This window comes from Marmota monax, unplaced genomic scaffold (assembly GCF_021218885.2).
Source record: "Marmota monax isolate L192 unplaced genomic scaffold, Marmota_monax_Labrador192_F-V1.1 WCK01_AAM20220418_F8-fsc00068, whole genome shotgun sequence".
Taxonomy (NCBI): Eukaryota; Metazoa; Chordata; class Mammalia; order Rodentia; family Sciuridae; genus Marmota; species Marmota monax.
The window spans coordinates 8,158,546-8,183,117 of NW_026692352.1; the positions used below are offsets into that span (position 1 = coordinate 8,158,546).

A 24,572-nucleotide genomic window follows, 5' to 3' on the forward strand; every position below is an offset into this window, starting at 1 on the left:
GTAAAGCCTGTAAACCTAGCAACTTGGGCAGCTGAAGCAGGAGGATTGCATGTTCAAGGCCAGCCTGGGTAAATTAACAAGACTCTGTCTCAAAAAATAAGTGAATAAATAAAAAGGGATTGGGATATCACTCAGTGGTACTGGGTTCCTTCTCAGTATCCCCTCCCCCAAATAGCCTGGGGAACTGGAGATTTGGAGAGCACTTGTCTAACATGCATGACCCCTGTTTCCCTCCAACCTTAGCATCACACAAGCACATTAAAAAAAAAAAAAAAAATCCTGGAGCCCATAGACATCAGGTGATGTGTTTGTATACAACATTTTCAAACTGAAAAGCTTGTCCCGACCTTGGTCTGTGTCCATTCTGTAGCCACCTGGCCTCAAGGCCAGCCAGGGTTACTTGGGGTCTGGCAACCCCAGATACCACCTGATCATCTTATCCTTGCATCACATTCATACATTATTCCTGGCTTGGACTTTGAGGACATTGACTCCAGTCTATCTGGGCCAGTTTAGTTTGCCCAGCTTGGGGCACTCAGGGCAAGGCCGTAGACAGCTCTGCAGAGGCCATGCCAGGAGGCACCTTACTCAGCCTCAGTTTCCTTTGGGAGTGGTGGGAGGAAAGACTTGGGAAATCCAATGAAGCTTGAGGTCTAGTCTGCTTCCTTCCCCCACCTTTGCTGGGATTTTCCACCTGTGATGGCCCTGCTGGACCGGATGAGGCATCTTTGAGAGGAGGAAAAATACTATAACCCCTGAAACACATTTCCTGCTTTCTTCCTCTTCCCACACCTAGAACCTCCCTGAGTCCAGCCTGTCCCTTTAGCACTCCATGTCTGCCTTCTACTCTGACACATGACTGGCAACATTTTAACTAAGGCCTTCTGTCTTCCAGGGAGACCTAGAGGCAGTCTCAGTCTGTAGCCTGCTGGCCAGGGGACCCTGGTCAGCCAGACCCTCCCTCATTCCTTCCCAGGCCTCCTTGTGTTCTACACTTATTCATACAGAGGCCATTTAGTTGCCTAATTGCTAAGTCACTCTCTCCCTTTTCCACTTGATTTACTCATTCATTTCTCTAGTTCAAGCTCAGGAATATGTCTGGAAATAGAATGGCCTCAGATGGGATTAAAATGCACACATAGGCAGAATAACACAGTGAGGTATACTAGCCATGTGCTTGGGAGGAGTCTAAAAATCTGAAGTGGAGAGGCCTTAACAAAGTTCAGCCCTCTCAGTTTTATACATGGGGCAAGGGAGGCCCAGGGGTAATCCAGGTCATTGGGCAAAAGAATCAGGAGGCAGCTGCTAGGGCACTCCTGGCAAGCCCTCATGCCAACATCAGCATGCCCCTACCACGAGCAGAACACCATGTTTGCCAGTTCTTAGTTTGTAACCCTGGGGCTGGGTGAAAAACGAAGAACTAACACAGGGATTAATGCCCTTAGGGACTGGACCTAAATTCAGAAGGAGTTACAAAACCAGGGCAGCAAAGTCCTCCCCTTCAGAGATTTCCAAACCTTTCAGTTGACTGTGTGGAGGCTGGAGTCCAGGGAGCCTGGCTGTATCCCAAGAGGCCTGTGGGTAGCACCAGAACCCAGTGACACTGTCCAGCCTTATGAAAAATGTCTATACCCACTGCTTAGCAGCCCTAGAGATTTGTATACAAGAGAAGCCTCATTTTTATTTTTCCTTCCTTTTTTTCCCCCTTTTCTTAATACCAAGGACTGAACCCAGGGGTTCTCTACCACCGAGTTACATCCCCAGCCTTTTTAATTTTGAGACAGGGTCTCACTGAGTTGCCATGATGGGCCTTGAATTTGTGATCCTCCTGCCTTATCTTCCCAAATAACTGGGATTGTAGGCATGTTCCACCTTGCCCAGCCCAGAAGTCCTATTTTCTTTTTTTTTTTTAATATTTTTTTAGTTGTTGATGGACCTTTATTTTATTTATGTGTATGTGGGGGGTGCTGAGAATAGAACCCAGGGCCTCATGCATGCTAGGCAAGCACTCTACCACTGAGCCACAACTCCATTTCCAGAAGTCCTGTTTTCTTGAGGAGAAAATATTTGAAAAAATTTTTCCTCAGTCAAGGAAAAACCAATGTTAGAAGACTAGAAGTGAATTCATCAAAGGCTTACTTAAGAGATCTTTTTTGTTTTTTGTTTTTATGGTACTGGGGATTTAACTCGGGGATTCTCTACTCAGATCTTTTTTTTAAATATTTTTTTAGGTGTAGTTGGACACAATATCTTTATTTATTTTTATGTGGTGCTGAGGATCAAACCCAGTGCCTCACACGTGCGAGGCGGGCACTCTACCACTGAGCTACAGCCCCAGCCCAGATCTCACCAAGTTGCTCAGGTGGCCTTGACTTTCTATCCTCCTGCTTCAGCCTCCCAAATTGCTGGGATTACCAGCATGAGCCACCATGCCCAGCTTTAGGTAGTCAAACTCTTTTTGGGGGGAGGAGGTAAGGGGGTATGACTGATGATCAAACCTAGGCCCTCACATGTTAGGCAAATACTATACTACTGACCTACATCCCTAGCCCTTAAAATTAATTTTTAAAATTAATTAACTTGGAAAAATTGCTGTTTTCTGCTCACAGTTTAGGAAACAATTTTATGCAAATTCTATACCCTGCTGACTGATTGAGGTAACACCAGGCTAATGCATCTTATTAAGAGTTTTGTTCCTAGTCAAGTTCATGGTAGAAAAGCACCCTCTATAAGGAAGATTGTCGGGGACATGAGCATGGCCAGCATCCAGACCCCTTCTTTCTGGACTTCTGGCTACCACTTCAGTGCTCTTTGCCCCACACCAAACTATTTCATTTCATGACGCTCTTCCCTTGTTCATTTCACAGTCACTCCGGGTTGAAGAAGTAAGCTTTGTGCTTTCAGAGGGTAGCAAAGACTCAGTTTGACCTCAGGTGATCTGAAAGGATTATTGACTTTCCTGCGATCAAGTGCATCTGTTGCCAAAGGGAAAAGCTTTGCTTTAACTAGTTCTGCAAGCTGCCAGTGGAAGAGCTGGGCTCTTACTGAGGCAGTCTTGTAGAACTGAAATGACAAACAAAGGGTTGGCGGGTCTGTCCCTGGGCAGTGGATCACCTGATACAGACCTTGGGACCCAAACCCTGGGATTGGCTTAAAACAGGGCTGTGTTGACCCAATGACTGGGCCTTGGCTTCCTGTCAATCTGTGGTCAGAACCAGAGCCTAGAAATAGTGCTGGGGCAGTCTTCCCAACTCATTGTGTAAAAGCAGGCAACCATGCCGGTACTAACCAAGCGCTACCCTAAAAACTGCCTTTTGGCCGTCGTGGACCGGTACTTGGCTGTGGTGTGCAACATGGAGCAGGTGGTGATGATCCCCAGCCTTCTGCGGGATGTGCAACTGGGTGGACATGGCGGCCAGGCCCAGATGGGGGCCCCTGATCTCTACACCTACTTCACCATGCTCAAGACCATCCGGATGGATGTAGAACATGGGCTCCTGCCTAGGGAGGAGTGGCAGGCCAAGGTGGTCGGTCGCAAAGCGGATGAGGCTGGAAAGGAAGCTGCCGAGATAGAGGAGGCCAAGGAAGAGGTCCCTGGGGAGCTGGACCTGGAAACCCAGTTCCATGTGCACTTCTCCAGCCTCCATCGCATCCTTACTCACCTGACTGTGAAAGCTCAGGAAGTGACAAGAAAATACCAGGAAATGACGGGACAGGTCCTGTAGGCCTCCAACTCTAGGGAAGGTAATGGTGGCTATGCTAAAGGGTCCGGGTCCATGGGGGGATATTCCCGGGGAAGAGGGAGTGGTGGTGCAACCTAACAAGAGAGGGGCAGGTTGGCTCTCAGACAGAGTCACCACACATCAGGTGGCCATTGGAATCACCTGGGGAAGGCTCAAGACTGGGCTCACCTTCCTAGTCTTCTGACTCAGTATTGATGAGTAATGGCAGTGAACTATTATGGAGACAAGAAAAAAGTGGCCTGTGAGTGCATAACTCATGGGCACAGATGTGTCTGTGTCTGTGTGCATTTATTGGTAAGTATGTGAATGCTTATACCTGTATGAATGTTCTCGTTGTCAACTTCTTTAAGTATGTGATTAAAGCTAGGCACAGTGGCACATGCCTGTAATCCCAGTGATTCGGAAGGTTGAGGCAGGAGGATCCCAAGTTTGAAGCCAGCCTTGGCAACTTGTGAGACCCTATTTCAATATAAAAAAAAATAAGATAAAAGCAAGCCTGACCTCAGCTTTGAGCTGAGTGCTCTTTCCATTATGCCTACTCTCTCCCACTCTGTAATGATGGAGAATAGACATGCCCTCCCTACCCACAGTCTATAGAGAATTCTTTCCAGGTACTTTCCCAGCTGTTTTTGTTTCTCCACCTCAAACCCAAACGGTCAACTTCAATGCTGCTTTTCTCTCTCCTTGAGATTTTCTTGGCTGCCTTCCAGAGTTTCTTCTTGAATTAAATTGAACTGGATCAACAGCCAGGGGGCCTCAGAAGAGCTGAGCTCTGGGTTCATGTCCTGCTTCTACCACTGAGCTGAGACCTTGGGAAAGCCACTTCACTTCTTTGTGTTTCAGTTTCTTCACTGCATCATGATAGTAATAAAAAATAACAACTGGCATTTGAGTACTACTTAAATCACTTGTATATTAACTATCTAATAAATTATCATTACTTTGAAAAATAGTTTTAGTTGTAGATGAACACAATACTTTTATTTATTTTATGCGGTGCTGAGGATTGAACCCAGTGCCTCAAATGTGCTAGGCAAGTGCTCCACCACTGAGCTACAATCCCAGCCCTGTAGTCTCATTCTTTTCTCTACATTGATGGATTTTCTGTGCTCCTTAGGGCGTAGATTGCAGAAGAGAATTGGAGATGGAAGACCTGGTAGAAATCCAACTTCTTTTTTTTTTTTTTTGTACTGGGGATTGAACTCAGGCACATTTGGCCTCTGAGCCACATCCCCAGCACTGTTTTGTATTTTATTTAGAGATGGGTTTCACTGAGTTGCTTAGCACCTCACTTTTGCTGAGGCTGGCTTTGAACTTGTGAGCCTCCTGCCTCAGTCTCTTGAGCCATAGGGATTAAAGGTGTGAGCCACCACACCCAGTAAAATCCAACTTCTTGACCAACCAAATAGTCATAAAGGCCACAGCAGCTATTCTATACTACAGTATTTCAACATACCTTAACCTCATTTTCATTCATGGACAAAGTATGGTTTGGCAGATATTGAAAAATCTGGGCTCTTTTCTTGGCTCTGCCATTTTCTTTTGTAATATCCTAAAGAACCTATTTGACCTTTCTGCATCTCAGTTTCCACTAAATGTAGAGGAAAAACCAGACGAGTGATCCCAGCTGAGAATCTGGTTCTTCTTCACAGCTGAAGTGTTGCCAGTTTTCCAGCAGCAGTGACAAAACTTTTTCCCCTTGCTCTTCCTATTTTAATAGGTATATCACAGTGCCTTGTTGAATTTAGACTCATTTGGTTCTTTAAAATTTCCTGCACTCCACAGATCACTTTACACGAGAGAATGCAGACTGTGATGAGGACTTGCAGCAGTGTGTCAGCCCTGATTCCAGAAACACCTGGACCTGCAGCTGAAGTGAAGGCGACTTGTGTCTCTGGGATGCTTCCCTACCTCCCTCTGAGCATCAATTTGTGACCTCCAGTCCTTGGCTCACCTTTAGGATGTGTTGCTATTCACAACTCCATTTAATCCTCTTACCAGCTCAGGGTGGTGGCCAGTGGTTCATGAGGGAGTAGACAAAGTTAGTCTAGTATGACACAGAAGAGCAGAGGTGTTAGCCTATGACCAAAGTTCACTTCCCTCCACTTGGCAGTCATCCACCCTGTGACCTCAGGCATTATTCACCCACTGGAGCCTAAGTAACCTCATGTATAAAATGGGGACAACTTACCTCACAAAGTTACAAAAATGAAACAAGATGAATCAAAAGAACCTGGTATATGAGAAATTATCAGATTGTAATAGACTGATTTTTCTCCCACCTTCCCCTATGTATTTGCTTTAGTCCTTAACTGAGGTAGCAGGAGTCCCTCGGGATGAGTACCTCACTGTTACGCCTGCCAACCACTGATGAGGCTGAGCAAGAACTGTAAACCTATTTATTGCAGTAGCAATAAAGAAAAAATACCTTGTATTTGTACATCTCTTTATTATTTCAAAAACACTTTCTCCAATGTCTTACTTTTTACAAGTGATACTCAAGTAAATAGAATAACTTTATTTTTCCCAGAAAACTTCTGCTTTGAAATCATGTATACAGTTTTACTAATGTTCCCCAAAGTACTGATTATAAAATTTCAGCTTTTTGGACAAGCTTTTTAGAATTTTTTGGGGGGCCGGGGTGGTGGTGGTACTGAGGACTTTAAAACCCAGGGGCAGTTTACAACTTTTATTTATTTTTTAAAAATATTTTTTAGTTGTCAATGGACCTATTTATTTATATGCCGTGCTGAGAATCAAACCAGTGCCTCACACATGTGAGGCAAATGCCCTATTACTGAGCTATAACCCCAGACCCCTTTTTATTTTTTGAGACAGGGTTTCGCTAAATTGTGGAGGCTTAGAATTTGTGATCCTTCTGCCTCAGTCTCAAAGTTGCTGGGATTACAGGTGTGCTCCACTGTGCCTGGCAAACATTTGGATTTGACTATAAAGAACCACCTCCTTCCAGGAAGGTGCTTTTTACTTCTGACTGTGTCAAGCTCCACTGTAGGCTGTGCTAGCTGAGCTCACTTTGTCCAGGATGATTCACCTAAGAGCACACTCCTGTGCAGTATCAGATGTTTAACTGTGCTTGCCTTAAGTGTCTTCCTTCCAAACCACCCTATATATTGTTGCAAAGGGAGCTCAGAAATACAAACCTGACCATTATTCCAATTAAAACCCTTTTACTGAATTCCCCATACTTAAGGAATCAAGTTAAAATGATCTATGATTCACAAAACCCTTTATAATCTGGCTTATTTTACATTAGAACAGAAGCTGGCAATCCTTTTCTGAAAAGGGCCAGATATTAACTATTTTAGGCCTTGCATGCTATAAGCTCTGTCATAACTACTTGACCCTGCTGTTGTAGTATGAAAGCAGCCATATAAACAAATGAAAGTGGCTGTGTTTCAATAAAACTTTATTGACAGTGGGCCAGAGTTGGTCCATGGGCTGAAGTTTTCCAAATCTGATCAGAATAAATGGAGTTTAGTTCTGATTTGGAACTAAACTCCATTTATTATTTTGTGGTATTGGGATTCAACACAAATGTTATGTAAGCACTCTACCACTAAGCCACATCCTCAGCCCCTAAACTCCATTTAAAAATCTTCCAAATCTCTTAAAACTGGGTCAATGGAAAGTGACTACTCTATGATGAACTATTTTTTTTCTTTTCTTTTTAAATATTTATTTTTTAGTTGTAGTTGGACACAATACCTTTATCTGTTTGTTTTTATGTGGCTGAGGATCGAACCCAGGGCCTCGTGCTTGCTAGGCGAGCGCGCTACCACTGAGCCACAACTCCAGCCCTATTTCTTCTTAAAATGAAAAAAGAAGAGTCAGAGTACTTGTTCATGATAACTACTTTAATTATAGGTGTTATACAGATTAACATAAACTTCGGCTGTTGTGGAGGAAATATGTTCCATAAAATTTAGAAACATCTTAGTAAATGGGAGCAAATATTTTGAAGACTTCAACGCACTGGATGGAATTCTTCAAGAATTTCACCATAAGTTTTCTTATCTATAAAAAATAAAAGATTAAAAAAATTATCTTACAATTACGTTTTTTAAAGTTTTATTTCTTAGCTAGGCATGCTGTGCACATGTCCATAATCCCAGCTACTGAGAAGCTGAAGCAGAAGGATCACAAGTTGGAGGCCATACTGAGCAACTCAGTGAGACTCTATGTCAAAATAAAAAGGTGGTGATGGTGGGGGGTTAGGGATGTAGCTCAGCGATACAGCACTTGCCTTGCATGTGCTAGGTCCTGGGTTCAATCTCTAGTACCACAATGGCTTGGAAATCACTGAAATATTTTATTTCTTAAATCTGTGGTGACATTTAGATGGGTACCTGGAGGGGCAAATTACTCCTAGGAATATCCTGACTAAAGGGATGAAGGAAGAAATAAACAGGAAGGTTATAGCTCAGCTAGGAGAGGCCAGTTTCAACTAATGTGTTGAAACCCTCCATGCTCCTGTAGTCAGTGCAGGATGTTCTTGAAACACCTGCTGGTAATCCACTAGAAGACAGAATGAAGTGGCTGACACCTGCTGACAGAGGGAGCTAGTGGAAATATCTAGGCAAAGATATCAGAAGGCTCAGGGCTGAAGATTGCCTAGCTAGTGGGACTCACTTCTAGGAATTAGAATTAGCCAAGATTTCTTCAGCTCTAACATCCAATGATTCTGAGTTTCCCCACACCTGATTTATGGCTTTATACCTTTAATTATATATATGAGAGAGAGAGAGAGAGAGAGAGAGAGAGAGAGAGAATTTTTAAATATTTATTATTTAGTTTTCGGCAGGCACAACATCTTTGTTTGTATGTGGTGCTAAGGATTGAACCTGGGCTGCACGCATGCCAGGCGAGTGTGCTACCGCTTGAGCCACATCCCCAGCCCCAATATACCTTTAATTTTTAATGGTACTTTATTTTTTAATGGGTTTAACCCAGGGGCACTCTACCCCTGAGCCATATCCCCAGCCTTTTTTTTAAATATCTTTATTTTATTTTTATGTGGTGCTGAGAATTGAACCCAGTGCCTCACGCATGCCAGGCGAGCGTGCTACCACTTGAGCCACATCCCCAGCCCAGCCTTTTTATTTTTTATGTTGAGACAGAGTATTGCTAAGTTGCTCAGGCTGGCCTTGAACTTGGGATCCTTCTGCCTTAGCCTCCCAAGGGATTATAAGTGTGTACCACTGGGACTGATCGTACTAGTATTTAAACTCTTCACTGGCCAAAAAAAAAAAAAATGTCTTTTTTAGATACCATAAATATCACATAGGTGACTCAAGTCCCTGGGAATATTGTATTGTAATACTAATAAAGTTTTAGAGTTGAACAGGACCTTTGGGATCAGTCAGTCAGCCTAACAATTTTTTTTTTTGGTGGTGCTGGGGATTGAACCCAGGGCCTTGTGCATGCAAGGCAAGCACTCTATCAACTCAGCTACATCCCCAACTCAGCCTAATGAAATTTAAATGCTTTATATTATACATTTACATGCATAGGAAAGTATATAAAAATCTATTATATATTTAAAACGTTCAACATTTTCCAACATTCATTCACATGTTTAGAAAGGATCTTTAGGGGGCTGGAGTTGTGCCTCAGCAGTAGAATGCTCGCCTAGCACGTGTGAAGTCCTGGGTTCGATCCTCAGCACCACATAAATAAAATAAAGATATTGTGTCCAACTACAACTAAAAAATAAATATTAAAAAAAAAGGATCTTTAGTCCTTGGGAAGACAAAAATTGCCCTAGTAAGTTAAATTTCCAGTCTACAAATAGCACACATATACGCTCATCAGTATTGTGTGTAAGTGTGCCAAATGTGGGTAATAAAAGTCATATTACAATGATATTCACAATTAACAGCAACAGTGTGCTGAGGGAATTACTGTCTATAGCTGGGTGAAGGCTTCACTCAGATGTTAAACCTTGAGCAGGAACCTGTTCCATGGACAAGATGGAAATAGGGGCCAAAGGAAGAATATTATAAGAAAGCACATGTCCAAGTGATACAGCGTAGGTTCAGGACAAGCATTTCCTGAGCTTCTTCCATTGACAAGTGGGGACATGGTGAGCTTGACCACATCTGCTGATGCCCTCCAGTACCTGATCTGTGCCTTCCCTACTTATTCCTTCCTCCAGCCAGGACTCTCCTGGCAGCATTTTATTTTAATTTTTTTGAGAGAGAGGAAGGAAAGGGTCAGCATCCCAGAATCTCCTTCAAGGTCATGCCATGCCCCCCCTCATTTTTTTAAGAGAGAGAGAGAGAGAGAGAGAGGGAATTTTTTTAATATTTATTTTTTAGTTTTAGGCGGACACAACATCTTTATTTATATGTGGTGCTGAGGATTGAACCCAGCGCTGCGTGCATGCCAGGCGAGCACGCTACCGCTTGAGCCACATCCCCAGCCCCTGGCAACATTTTATGAAAGGTGAGTGATAGGAGCTAAAGCAGGATTCCCTGCAGGTTTAGGTCAGCTGTTAATTTTATAAGTGCTGCTATGTGTAGTAGGTTCTATGCTAGAGGCTAGGAAAACAAAGATTAAACTACATTCCAGGGAGTAATACAGACATAATGTGGAAGATAGAAGGACCAATGGGCAAAGCGTTTCTACCAGCAGACAAGCAATTGACTCTGCCAGTGGAGATGAACCATCCTAGGGAGTTTGGATTTTATCCTAGAGGCAATATATAGAAATATGACCAGATTTGCTGTTAGCAGAAGCAAGACTGAAGGCAGAGGTGAGCTAGAGGTGTCACAGTCCAAACAAGATATTATCTAGGTAGGCCTGAACCAAGGCAGTGGCAGTGGGAGAGGAAGAGTTCGAAGCTCAGCAGAAGGTTTGAGAAGGCAGAGGGGACATGAATTTTGTTTGCTATTCAAGGGACACAGAAGTCCTCAGTCAAAAATTTGATACATGAATTTAAAAACTTCATGTTTGCTGGGCACAGCGGCACAAACCTGTAATCCCAGTTACTTCGGAGGCTGAGGCAGGAGGATTACAAGTTGGAGCCCAGCCTGGGCAACTTAAACTTAGCAAGATTCTGTCTCAAAATAAAAAAGTAAAAGGACTAGGGATATAACTCAGTGGAAAAGTGCCCCTGGGTTCAATCCCCTATATCTCTCTCCACTCCTTCAACAAAAAAGATTTCGATCTAGACAAAGACGTAGGAGTCATAGAAAACAGAAGGCTTCACACATGAAGCCTCTAACATAGATAGGATTAATCAGGGAATACAACAGAGTAAGGAACAAGGTTTTCTACAATTAATTTGAAATACCTTTTTCAGGAAAATCTTCTGGATGTGACTTTATATACGCAAACATGTCATGGTCCCTCACAGCATACATATAGTCTTGCCGTTTTAAAAGATAATAGCCAACAAAAACAAAGGAAGTAACATAGAGAAGCTGACGATGCAAACCTGAAATTCAAATGACAAATCCCAAAACAAGCAAATCAGTCATTGTGCATAAAGAACTACATTTTAACATTTTTAGATATCTAATTTATTGCTATGGTATTTCTTCTATCATTCTTTTTTTGGGTGCTTTATTTATTTATTTATTCTAATTTGTTATACATGACAGTAGAACACATTCAATTCATACTACAAAAAATAAAGGAAAACAATCCTTTTCTATATGGCTATTGTGAAAGAACCTCAACTGAAAGTGACCTTGAGCCATCTGCCATATTCTTAAAGAAATCTAGTGATCATGAAAAACAATAATAAATCTGCAAACATAACCTACGATTTTAAAATTTCATGTTTTATAAAATACTCAATGGAAGAAGGTAGATAAGTGCCAAATCCTGAATTAAAAAAGGAAAAAAAAACAAAACCCAACAACACTTTGTTTTCAATAAAGTTAACTTTAGACCTATACAAACTTATATTCTACTGCTTGTTCAGAATATGATTAAGACAGAGGTAAAGTCTACATATGGTATAAAAGCAATAAGTGATCTGGTTTGTCTGTATATCCCAATTTATATTTGAATATAAATATTTATATTTGAACATAAATATAAATATCATGGGTCACTAAACAGCTATACTACACCTTTTGAAAAATATTATAGATTCTAACAGCTTTTATTATAATGGATCAAGATAGCATTTCATCCAACACTCACCAACCTCAAATGATCATCTTCTATAAAACAGTTCCAGAAAATTCAAACAAAAAAACTAACACATACAGTATCCATAATTCTCACACAATAATGTTTAGTGTTCAGACTTAATGTCACCCTGATAAAATATAATCATTTTCTAGCAAACATGGCAAAAAAGTTTGCTGTTCTGTTTTTCTATGAACTTCAAGGATGACAGACTCTAAGGCAAACACTAAAACATGACTCCAAAGACAGCATTGTGGCAGCAGATGCTACAGGTGTATTCTTCAAGTCCTTCTTAGGGTGATGGCCCTGAAAGAACTCTGGAGTTGAGGCCAGCATCAAGCCTTCAAACTACCCAGCAAAGTGCTGCATGTGATGACATATTACCACCTGAACATCCACAGGCTTAGGTTTTATTCTGTTGCCACTGAGCTCTAGTGAAGAGCTAATCTGGCAACCAACACTCTTTTTAAATCTTTCTGCAGTTGATGTCCAAATTCCCTGAACATTGTCAAGCCTGTCAATCCAGGAAAAATGACTAAAAGAAGGCAGATGACATACACTGATGGGACAGTTCTGTATTACTTTATCAACAACATCCAAGATGAATTCCATGAGATCAGGGTTGGCAAACTCAGGGTGAAATATTATTTCCTGACCCAAGAACCTTTTAGAACAAACATCTATAATGAATTTCTTCTGGTTGATTGCAGATACCCATGAACTATATTATCCACTTCCAGGGATCCATGTTATACTTAGCTAATTCAGGACAAATGTAACTGTATTTTTCCTTAAAGGTTGCTGCAGTTCCCAATGGCTGCTCAGGAGGGATTCCTACCTCCTGTTCCCTTAGCAGCTGTTGAATGAAAATACATACTATATCTACCTGCAATCAAGATGTGTTTGAGGGCTGAGGTTGTGGTTCAGTGGCTGAGTGCTTGTCTTGCACATGAGAGGTACTGGGTTTGATCCCCAGCACCACATGATAAATAAACAAATAAAGTATTGTGTCCATGCATAACTAAAAACATAACTAAAAAAGATGTTTTGATGGCAACTTCCAATTATATAACCTTCTGCCACAGGTGACTCCATGTCCACTGTCAATAACTATGCTCATCAGTGTATGCTCACCAACTTGTCAAGATATCCAAGAGGCTGCTAAAGGCAGCACTGCCTGAGTTGCAATGTAGATAGACTCTTTAAAATTTTTTTTGTTTTAATTAGTTATACATGACAGTAGAACACATTTATGCACTTTGATATATCATAAATAGATGGGATATAATTTCTCATTTTTCTGAGTGTACATGTTGCAGAATCATATTGGTCATGCAGTCACATATACACATACAGCAATAATGTCTGTTTCATTCTACTATCTTTCCTACTCTTAGTAAATACAAAAAAGCAGAGATAAGACCCTGCATTCCAACAGACCACAATGGAATGAAATTAGAAATCACTATAAAATAAAAAATAGAAGCTACTGTTAACAAATGGAGACTAAATAATACACAATTGAATGATGAAATCAAGGATGAAATAAAAAAAATTCTTAGAAGTAAATGAGAACACTGATACAACGTATCAAAATCTCTGGACACTATGAAGGCAGTAGTAAGAGGAAAGTTTATTGCATCGAGTGCATTCATTAAAAGAATAAATAGTCAACAAAACAATGCTCTAACACTACATCTCAAAGCCAGAAAAAAAGAAAAACAAAAGTGTAGATAGACTCCTGATACATTAAATGATTCAAACATAATTTCTGCAAGATACTTCCTATTTTCTGGTGTATTCACTGGAGGTCTGCCATTAAAAATAATGGTCCTTATTTTTTACTCAAGGTATTTTATTCAAAGGTATTTAAAAACCACTTGTTCCATGAATCTTTCCATAAGAGCCCAGTCCTCAATGATTCCATGTCATATTGGCCACTTTAGAGTACAGGTAGGATTACTAATGGCTTTATCTCCTATGAAAAAGTCAAGGTCACCAACATCCCTCAACCACTATCCTTTGGTTTGGGTTGACTACTTTTGCAGACTCTGATGGCAACACATGACAGAATAATGAACTATGGCTCAGTGTTACCTGTAAAGCTAAGCTTGGTATAGCTAGGAAGTGCAAGACCTCAATGCCACAGTCCACCACACAGGGAGGCAGGGAGCCTGCCATGTTTGGGATGCATGGTACCATTCCATCTTACCCACTACTAGTAGTATATACACTAAGACAAAATACATATACAAGTACTTTGGAAAATGTGGGAAGCAATACAATTGCAAAATATTCCTACAACCTGGGAATGGACAGAGCCCAGGCTGTTTTGTATTCTTCCCTGACTCAAATAGCCACTGCTTCCCCTAACTGGCTACCTGCCGTATGGTAAACCAAAGTGTGCCAGGTTCTTTCATGTGCCAATGGATCAGACAAAGATCTAGATCCTATCTACATTGATCCATACTCCTTAGAGAAAGACTTCATATGTTTTAGATGATGCTGTCAGTGTCCCTGTTACAAAAGCATGGCTTGCCCTTTCTCCAAATCCCTATTTCCCCAATCTTTCTCTCTTAGGGGTGGTCTTCCTTTCATTACATACATAATCCCTTCACAAACACTTTCGCTTTCTTTTCTATTCCCAGTGAATCTAAACCTATAAACCACTGTACTCTTTGTATAATACCATAAATTACTGATACATTGAACTTGAAATAATAAATAACTAAATTTAGGGAAGGTAAGTGATAAACAGCAACAAGAGTTTTAAAAGTGAGTGTGGAAGGCTGGGTGTAGTGGCACATACCTATAATCCCAGCCACTCTAAATAATGAAGTAAGAGGACTGCAAGTTCAAGGCCAGCCTCAGCAACTTGGTGAAACAATGTCTTAAAACAAAAAGGGCTAAGGATGTAACTCAGTGGTAGAGTGCTTATCTAGAATGCATGGAAGTCCTGGGTTCAATCTCCAGTAAAGAAAAGGAAAGAGGGCTAGGATTGTGGCTCAGTGGTAGAGCACCTGCCTAGCATGTATGAGGCACTGGGTTCGATTCTCAGCACCACATATCAATAAATAAAATAAACATCCATTGACAACTAAAAAAATATTAAAAAAAGAAAAAAGAAAAGGAAAGGAAAGAAAAGAGCCAGGTGCTGTGGCACATGCCTGTAATCCCAGCAGTTAGGAGGCTGGCACGAACATCATGAGTTCAAAGGCAGCCTCAGCAACTCAGTGAGACCCTGTTTCAAAATAAAATATATAAAAGGGATGGAGATATGGCTCAGTGGTTAAATGCCCCCAGGTTCAATCCCAGGTACCAAAAAAAAAAAAAAAAAGCTTAAGAAAAATTCTACTTGATAATGTCTGCTTATTGAAAAACAGATCTACAAAAATAAAAAAAATTAGCCAAGCTTGGTGTCACAGGCCTGTAATCCCAGAAGCTCGGGAGGCTGAGGAAGGAAGATTGCGAGTTCAAAGCCAGCCTCAGCAAAAGCAAGGTGCTAAGCAACTCAGTGAGACCCTGTCTCTAAAAATAGGGCTGGGAATATGACTCTGTGATTGAGTACCGCTGAGTTCAATCCTCGATACCAAAAAATAAAAACATTTAAAAAGATCTGCAAATTTTTATTTCATTGATAGAACATTCCATTATTATCCACAGAATGCTAAGACTCTAGTTTGAAAATCCACCATCTATTCCATTCTCCTTTTTCCAACCCTCTTAGAAACATCATTTATGTGTCATACCTGTTTCCCTAAATGAATAAATTTGTACATTTTTTTTCTTTTGGTGTTACTGGGAAATGAACCCGGGGTGTTCTACCAGTGAATAACACCCCCAGCCCTTTTTATTTTATTTTTGAAACAGGGTCTTGTTAAGTTGCTGAAGCTGGCTGTGAATTTAAAATCCTCCTGCTTGCTTCAGCCTCCCAAGTTGCTGGGATTACAGGTATGCACCATTTCCAGTCACAATTTGTTTTTTAACAGATATGACCATCTGGTCTATAAATATTTGGAGAATTGTTAACATGTTACTTATATGTTCAGTAAGTTACCCCCTCCCTTTTTTTTTTGGTAGGGGGATTGAATCCAGGGGCACTCAACCACTGAGCCACATCCATAGCCCTTTTTTATTTTGAGACAAGTCTTGCTAAGTTGATTAGGGCCTTGCCAAATTGCTATGGCTTGCTTTAAAGTTGAGATCCTCCTGCCTCAGCCTCCCAACTCACTGGGATTATAGGTGTACACCACTGTGCCTGGCTCAATAAGTATTTGTACCATACTTTAGTCTGCTATATGCTAGGCACTAAGCTAGACAAAGTACAATATGCATTAACAAATGCTGCTGAGGATGACAATTTCAATAATCTTCCATACTTACTAAATTTTCCAAAGCAATTTTGGAAAATTCAGGGGAACTCAGGAACTGACTCCCACTCCTGTGTTAAGTACTTTATAAATGTTATCTAGTTCTCAGAGTTAGAAAACTTCCTTAGAATTCAATGGCTAATAGGGTGAAGATGCTGAAAAGTCCCAAAGTTTATGCTCTTAACTAATATGTTCTTCTATTTCCCAGAACAGTTAAATAGACAATGAAGTGAGATTATAATAATAATTCATAATTCTGCCACCTTTGCTTCCTCTGGAACAGTCCATCTATCTGTATCTCCTTGTGCTGGAAAAGAACTCCCTGTTCACCCACCTCTATCAGAACACAAGTGTCTATCACACTGAAACCAGTAATGGACTATTGTTTGTTTCCCTGACTTGACTAGGAGCTTAAGAGCAGGGACAGTATTCCTTACCCCATGTATCCAATGCCAGACGGACAAAAGTTCAATGTTGAATAAATATATGGTAAACTGTTTGCATAACAAAAGCTCAGGAAAGGGAACTTCACCCAGCTCCTTCTGTGTGTCAGGCATTTTACCTATGTTCTCTGAGTTCACCTGATAATCAAAGGTAAGTTCAAAGGCATCTCTTCCAAAGTTGTTTCTCTCCTCTTTTCCCTTTGGAAATCCATAGTTCTTAGCACAGCTACTGTGTCAGCTGTTGTCAAAATAGTCTCTGACACAAGGCCAGTAATGTTCTACTAGAAAATTCAGCCTGCTGGTCACTGAGACTTTCAAAGTGTGGGTTCCCAAACTAGCAGATGTAACTGTTACCCGGGAGCTTGCAAACAACATCAGGCCGGTCCCCTGAACTTATCAATCAGAGTCCGAATTTATCAAGATCTCTAGATTATTCTTATGGTCACTAAGACTGAGAAGCACTGGTTTCAATACACTCTGAGGTCTAAATACAGGTCTATGCTGCTTACTAGCCACTGACCTTGGGCAAACTGCTTTAATCTCTATGAAGTTGTTTTCTTGTTTGAGGAGAAAGCCTCCCCATAAAGTTTTCAAAGATCTAAATGCTACAACGTCCACGGAGTGTCAGTAATGTATGGCATGGAGTGAACACTCATTTTTACACAAAGCACAGCAGGAACTTAGAGGAACAGTTGCAGGTCCTTCACAAACTCATTGTAAGGTCACGGATAAGACCCTGTGTCACCGCACTGTCAGTTCCTTCAAGTGAAAAATGACAGTCTGGCTGTGCCCGATTCCGAAGAGCTAACCTGGCAGACAGCCCAGGGAAACGAGGGAGACCAGAAAAACATAAAGGCCCAGAAAAACAATGCACCGCGAGCAGGCCTATGGCGAAGCCGACCCACAGGCCTGCAAACCCCTCTCCTCCTGGGAGACCCCGCCCGTGCAGCCCTCACCCGCCGACATCACCGGCCTCCGCCGGAGCGCGTTGTCTAGCAGGCCAGAGCAGTAGCCCAGGAAGCCGAAGTAGAGAAGCCGCGGGTCGGTCAATTTGGGCGGAGGCAGGCGCCGAGCCTCATCTGGCAGGAACTGTAGGGGCACTCGGCCCGGCCTTCCGTCCATCATGGTGATGCCGTTTCTACCTGAGGCCTGGCCTCGGACCTCCAACTATAAGGAAAACCACCACGACCACTTTCAGGGCCTAAGTGGCGAACGGTCTCCTCAGAGTACGGGGTTGAAGGACATGGCGCACGGAGGTGCAGCGCCCAAACACTTCCCGATGCGTGCTACGCCGGAACCCTGCACGTAAGGTTCCGGTAAACTAAATGGCCGGTGTAGGTAGTCTGCTGTTGCTTATTGGGCGGGTGGTAGTGGGGACAGCGGGGCCTGGGGTGGCGGGGGTGCTTTTATAAAGAAAATAAAACAGTACAGATAAAATGAAAGTTCCTTTTCCCTTATCCTCTGGAGCAATAATATTGAGGGAAAACTTGAATAAATCCTTTATCACTTGCTTCTGGTTGACTTTAAAAATCACTGGAGGTTACTATAAGTAACACCTCTGACATGTAGGTTATGATGGTTACATTTGCCTGGGTTATTTTTCAGGAACTTGAAGGCCATTTTTGTTAAATCCATTGACTCTTGGCCTGCATAGATGTCTGATGGGTGACCTTTTGACATCAGAAATCTGAAAACTCCACCCTCAGATTGAGATGGCTAAGCTAGCCCTCATTCTTTTTTTTTATTCTTTTTTTTTTTTAAGAGAAATTTTTAAATATTTATTTATTTATTTTTTTTAGTTTTCAGCGGACACAACATCTTTGTATGTGGTGCTGAGGATTGAACCCGGGCCGAACGCATGCCAGGCGAGCGCGCTACCGCTTGAGCCACATCCCCAGCCCTCTCATTCTTAATAGTTAACAGACATACCAGAAAATTGAGAGTTAAAAAGTAGATCAGCCTTTAAAGACATGAAATTAAGATACATCTGGAAACAGGATGTTGGAAAGTCAGTTTAGCCTTCAAAGTCTATGTGGTCAGCAGAGATACCAAGAAGCCAGAGCCAGGAAAGACAAGGTCACTAAAATCAAACCTATTGAGAAAGAATAATAGTATGCCCTGTTCCGAAAATAAATAAAATAAAATAGGGACTGTCTCAGATGATAAGGGACAAGTTCCAAGAAGTGAGGTGCAAACACAATTTTAGGTTTTAAATCCAAATTTAGATTTAGAATCATAATTTTTAGTGATTCTAAAAGTAAACTATAGTTAACTTTATTAGCATAATAAAAATCACACCTTATTTGGAGACCTGAGATGGTAATAAGTTATGAGTCCTATGAAGAGACATGATGAAGAAGAGTGAACATACTAAACTCCATTTCTACATGTCATGACATCAAGAGATTGGGTACCTGCCTATTATGTAGATGCCATGTTAGTTGTACAACCTTTGTCCTTTAAGTTAGCCTGGGATTTCTGAACCCCATGTTCTGCTTCCCTGGTGTTTGAGCATAAGAGTAAAAAGTCTTGTTCCTGTGCTAATGTGTTTTTATCTTAATCTTCTGATAGCAAAAGAAGGCATGGAATTTTCTGAGTGCTTTGATGCACACCTGTAATACCAGCAACCTGGAAGGCTGAGGCAAGAGGGTCTTAAGTTTGAAGCCAGCCTAGGCAACTTACTGAGATCCTGTCTTAAAAAAAAAAAAAAAATTAAAATGGCTGGGGATGTAGCTCAGTGGTAGGTGTCCCTGGGCTAATTTCCAGTACCAAAAGACAAAGACAAAATAAACAAACAAAAAAAAAAAACGTGGAGAGTCAGTAATGAGATTTTTCTAACTGCCATTTTCTGAACATGTCAATCGTGAAGACTGATTATGCATGCACAGACCACTGACAACTTCACCTCCAGTCACCTTTACCCACATCTTAAATCACCCTGCTTTTTTTTTTCTTTGTGGTACTGAAATATTTCATTTATATAAAGCTCAATATTAGGGAAAAATACATTATCTATAGATAAACATATTACTGATAAAACTCTAAAAGGAAAAGCAAGTGAAGTTTTGAAGCTATATGGTGAGTATATTGACATACATTTTATTATTTTAATTGTATCTACACTTTTGGGTTTATGATATATTTTATATGATAATCAATTTTATCTCTTTATTGTGGTAAATAATATTAAATCTATCAGCTATTCTTGGTGTTTGCAGTGCTGGGATGGACCCTAGAGTCTTGTGCATGTTAGACAAATGCTCTACCACTGATACTACTGACCCATCTCCTCAGCCTAAGACCCTGCTTTGAATACTTTTGGGTATATACCCAGAAATGGGATTGCTCTATCACATAATATACTGGAGATCAAACCTAGGGCCTCAAGCATGCTAGGTAGGTGCCTCACCACGAGCTTATATCCCCATCCCTACCCCCTTCCCAATACTTTTTTTATTTTTTGGTACTGAGAATTGAACCCTGTGTTAATTCAGTTTTTAATATTTTTTGGGGGGGAGGTGCTAGGGATTGAACTGAGGGATGCTCTATTACAGAGCTACATCCCAGCATTATAAAAATTTGAGACAGGTTTATACTAAGTTGCCAAGGCTGGCTTCAAACTTGGGATCCTCCTGCCTAAGCCTCCTGAGTAGCTTAGAGGAGTGTGCAATTGGGCCTGGCTCAATTTTTAATTTTTTGAGGAAACTCCCTACTGTTTTCCATAATGGCTGCATTAGTTTACATTCTCATCAATAGTGCATAAGGACTCTAGTTTCCTCCACGTCCTCACCAACACTTTTTCTTTCTTTTCTTAGGTATTGGATATTAAACTCAGGGCCTTCACATGCTAGGTGAACACTACCCCTGAGCTACATCCCTGTGTGTGTTTGTTTGTTTCTTTCTTATTTTCTTTTGAGACAGAGTCTCCCTAAGTTGCTCAGGCTGGCCTCAAATTTGTGATCCTCCTGCCTCAGTCTCCTGAGTAGCTGAGATTACAGGTATGCACCTGACTTTTTTATTCTTTTGATAGTGGCCATTCTAATGCGTGTGAGGTGAAATTTCATTGTAGTGTGTGTGTTTTATTGGGGATTGAACCCAGGAGCATTCTGCCTTTGAGCTACATCCTCAACCCTTTTTAAAATTTTACTTTTAGACTGGGTCTTACTGAGGGTAACTAGACAGGCCTGGAATTAACCACCCTGCCTCAGTTATGCACCACTGTCCCCAGCAGAGAAAGGTAGTTTTGATGTCAACCTCATTCTAGCTTTTAAAGAAAGGGACTCAAAGCTGGGCATGGTGGCACATGCCTCTAATTTCAGCAGCTTGGCAGGCTGAGGCAGGAGAATCACAAGTTCCAGGCCAGCCTCAGTAATTTAGGGAGGCCCTAAGCACCTTAGAGAGGCCCTGTCTTAAAATAAAATAAATAAATAAAAAGGGCTGTGGATATGGCTTAGTGGTAAAGTGCCGCTGGGTTCAATTCCTGGTGCAAAAAAAAAAAAAAAAAAGATTCATTTATGTGGTATCCATGGCAAATGATTATTTTTTCCTAAGTAATCTAATTACATTTCTTAATTATCTCTTAGAGATTTGATCTAGGTCTCCTATGGTTTCAAGTTTCTTGCCTACTGAGATGTATAGAAGATAGAATTGGAAGAGACCATAGAGATAATCTAGTTTAAACCTTTTATTTTGTAGATGAGGAAAGTGAACAACAGTGAGATGTGACTGCTAAAATCATTTTATATTTGTGGAAGCCATAGACTTAGGATTGAGTTTCCTAATTATTCAGTCTAGTATGCACTTTTAATTTCAAGACTGTGATGCACACTGTTTTTAATATTTTTAGTTGTAAATGGACACAATACCTATATTTTATTTATTTTTATGTGGTGCTGAGGATCAAACCCAGTGCCTCCAAGTGTTCTACCACTAAGCTACAACCCCAGCCCTATTTTTTTTTTTGGTGGTACTGTGAATTGAACCAGGGTTTTGTGCATCCTAGGCAAGTACTTTACAACTGAGTTATATCCCCAAGCCCATGATGCTGGTCCAAAAGTTTTTAATATATGTGGGATTACAGGTGTGTACCACCATTTGAAGCTCATTGTAGTTTAGATTTGCATTTCTCCTATGATGATTGAGGTTGAACATCTTTTCAGATGCTTGTGGGTCATCTTCTTTGAAGAATTATCTATTTAATTTCTTTGTCCATTGTTAAATCAGGTTATTTGTTTTTGTTGTTGCAGAGTTGTAGAAATTACTTATACTTTCTGGATATTAACCTCTCATCAAATATATGATTTGCAAAATTTTCTCCCATTCCATGGGCTGCCTTTTCACTCTGTTGATTACTTCCTTTGATGTACAGAGGCTTTAAAGTTTGAGGTAGTTTCATTTGTCTCTTTTTGCTTTTGTAGCTTGTGTTTTGGTGTCATATAAAACAAGATTATTGCCAAATCCAATGTCATGAAAAATTTCTTATTTTTTTCTAGGCATTTTAATTTTACCCAAAGTGCTTAAAATCAGCATACTACAGTGAGGAAGCCACATCAATGTTTATAGCAGCTTAATTCACAATAGTCAAACTCTGGAACCAACCTAGATGCCCTTCAACAGATGAGTGAATAAAACAACTGTGGTTGGTATATATACACAATGGAATATTGCTCATCCTTAAAGAAGAATGAAATTATGGCATTTGCTGGTAAATGGATGGAACTGAAGAATATTATTCTAAGCAAAATAAACCAATCCTAAAGAACCAAAGGCCAAATGTTTTCTCTGATATGTGGATGCTAATTCACAATAAGGGGTGAGGGGGAACAGAGGTAATGTGGTCTAGACAGAGATGAGTGAAAGAAGGGGAGGGGGTATGAGGGTATGAATGATAATGGAATGAATTGGACATTATTACCCTATGTGCACATATGATTACATGTACAACCAGAAGAATGAGAAGTTATACTCCATTTATGTATGATATCAAAATGCATTCTACCATCATGTATAACTAATTAGAATTATATGTGTGTTTATATATATGAAAAATTATATATAATATATATATATATATATATATATAAAATTCTGATGCAGTGATTTGGGGGTGTACCTTACTGGTAGAGTCCTAGCCTAGTGCATACAAGGTCTACCACCGCACACACCCAAATTCAGACATATTTGTCAATATAATATTTTTCTTTAGGTTTTGTTTGATGTTTTTAATTCTTTTCAAACCAAACTCCTAAATTTTCTTTTAGGAATTTTATAATTTTCATCCATTGTGCTTTCTCTTCACTGATGCTCACGCCTGGCTCAAGTGGCAACTGCAGGGGACTCCGACTCCTGGAATGCTCTCCATGTTCTCTGTGGAAGACCCAATGTGGACGGTGGGGAACCACGGCACCCCTGGCAGGGATCCCCAGGAAGGCTAAGAAGAGGATGAGAACATCAAGCATACCTGGGATAACAAAAAAACAAGGAAGCGGAAGTAAAAACCAGAAAATTTAAAAAATCAGGAATATAAAAGAGAAAAGAATGGCAGTAGAAAAAAAGGCAAGAAGAAATTAAAAAGAGGTTAGAAGAGGGGCTGGGGTTGTGGCTCAGTGATAGACGGCTCGCCTAAAATGTGCGAGGCGCTGGGTTCAATCCTCAGCACCACATAAAATAATAAATAAATAAAATAAAGAAATTAAAAAAAAAAGAAAAAGAAAGAAAAAATTATTTTAGAAAAAAGAGGTTAGAAGAACCTGAAAAACCTAAAGTACAAACACAACACCAGAATAATTAGCAGATATCTAAACTGCGGCTTCAGAAATTACAGGAAGAGTCAGATCTTGAATTAGCAAAGGAAACTTTTGGTGTTAATAACAGAGTTTTTGGAATAGATGCTATGAATCCATTTTCAAAGGATGGTTTCAGAGTATGGAAATTTACTAAAAGATAAAATTACACAGTATGAAAAGTTAATTACACTAGTTTTTTGGAAGTCTTAGTTCAAGATGTATTTTGTTGAAAATTGATGTGTTGAAGGAGATAACCAATTCATTAACTGTGCTTTACAGTGAAAAATAAGCAAGAAAAGGCTGCAATGGAACAACTTTGTCAGAGTTTTGGCATTTTCTTTTCTTTGTAAAATAAGCTCAGTGAACTGCACCAGTTAACTATAGTTTGGTAAAGTCATGTTAACAATTATGACATCTGCAATGTTTTTTAAAAAATATTTTTATTTGTTGTTTATGGACCTTTATTTTATTTACTTATTTAAATGCAGTGCTGAGAATCGAACCCAGTGCCTTGCACATGCTAGACAAGTGCTCTATCACTGAGCCACAACCCCAGCCCAGCAACCAATTTAGTAAAATCACTATTGTGAGGCTTTTAGAAAAAGAATTTTATAAATTTCAAGCCAAATTTCTTGGTACCAGCCTTCCATCCTCGACTCCCTGCTCTTGCATCTTTCTCCTTTCAGAACATGGTGCCTCTGTTCATCCAGGTGTGATGCTCCACATGTAAAGTACATCTATGATGTTTTCCTTACTCTCAAGCCCCACGTCACATCATCTCCACCTCCTGTCAATTCCTCATCCGAATCCAGCCACTTCTTTATCACACTGCTGCCACCCTTCTTTGAACTTCATGATCTTGTACCTACGTAACTCCATAGGGTAACTGGAATGATCTTTAAAAATATATACTAGAGCTGGGGCTGTAGCTCAGTGGCAGAACACTTGCCTAGAATGTGTGAGGCACTGGGTTTGATCCTTAGCACCACACACACAAAAAAAATAAACAACAACAAAAAAAGGCATTCTCTTCATATACAACTACAAAAAACATTAAAACACACACAC

General features: G+C 40.5%; 2 protein-coding genes, 1 long non-coding RNA gene and 1 pseudogene across 3 annotated transcripts; 2 read left to right on the forward strand and 2 right to left on the reverse strand.

Moving 5' to 3' along the window:
- The first annotated feature begins 3,210 nt into the window (after positions 1 to 3,210).
- Thrsp (thyroid hormone responsive) lies at positions 3,211 to 6,177 on the forward strand. The gene is made up of 2 exons (XM_046442062.1): positions 3,211 to 3,744; positions 5,529 to 6,177. Exon 1 carries the CDS (start codon positions 3,276 to 3,278, stop codon positions 3,723 to 3,725), a length of 450 nt encoding a protein of 149 aa, XP_046298018.1. The 5' UTR covers positions 3,211 to 3,275; the 3' UTR covers positions 3,726 to 3,744; positions 5,529 to 6,177.
- A 1,420-nt stretch (positions 6,178 to 7,597) lies between these two features.
- Ndufc2 (NADH:ubiquinone oxidoreductase subunit C2) lies at positions 7,598 to 17,993 on the reverse strand. Its single transcript, XM_046442063.1, has 3 exons — positions 17,676 to 17,993; positions 11,059 to 11,202; positions 7,598 to 7,778 (listed from the first exon to the last, which is right to left on the reverse strand). Exons 1-3 carry the CDS (start codon positions 17,842 to 17,844, stop codon positions 7,729 to 7,731), a joined length of 363 nt encoding a protein of 120 aa, XP_046298019.1. The 5' UTR covers positions 17,845 to 17,993; the 3' UTR covers positions 7,598 to 7,728.
- On the reverse strand, positions 11,210 to 17,668 carry LOC124091092 (actin-related protein 3B-like; annotated as a pseudogene).
- On the forward strand, positions 17,901 to 23,401 carry LOC131424106 (uncharacterized). The gene is made up of 4 exons (XR_009226607.1): positions 17,901 to 18,024; positions 18,519 to 20,717; positions 22,212 to 22,423; positions 22,980 to 23,401. It is a non-coding gene; the product is annotated as an uncharacterized LOC131424106 (long non-coding RNA).
- Positions 23,402 to 24,572: the final 1,171 nt, after the last annotated feature.

Coding starts and splice junctions, on each gene's coding strand:
- Thrsp (XM_046442062.1), top strand. CDS start 3,276: ATGCCGGTACTAACCAAGCGCTACCCTAAAAACTGCCTTTTGGCCGTC.
- Ndufc2 (XM_046442063.1), bottom strand. CDS start 17,844: ATGATGGACGGAAGGCCGGGCCGAGTGCCCCTACAGTTCCTGCCAGAT. Junction 11,203..17,675: donor GAGGCCGGTGATGTCGGCGG/GTGAGGGCTGCA, acceptor TTTGAATTTCAG/GTTTGCATCGTCAGCTTCTC. Junction 7,779..11,058: donor AGAAGATTTTCCTGAAAAAG/GTATTTCAAATT, acceptor TATTTTTTATAG/ATAAGAAAACTTATGGTGAA.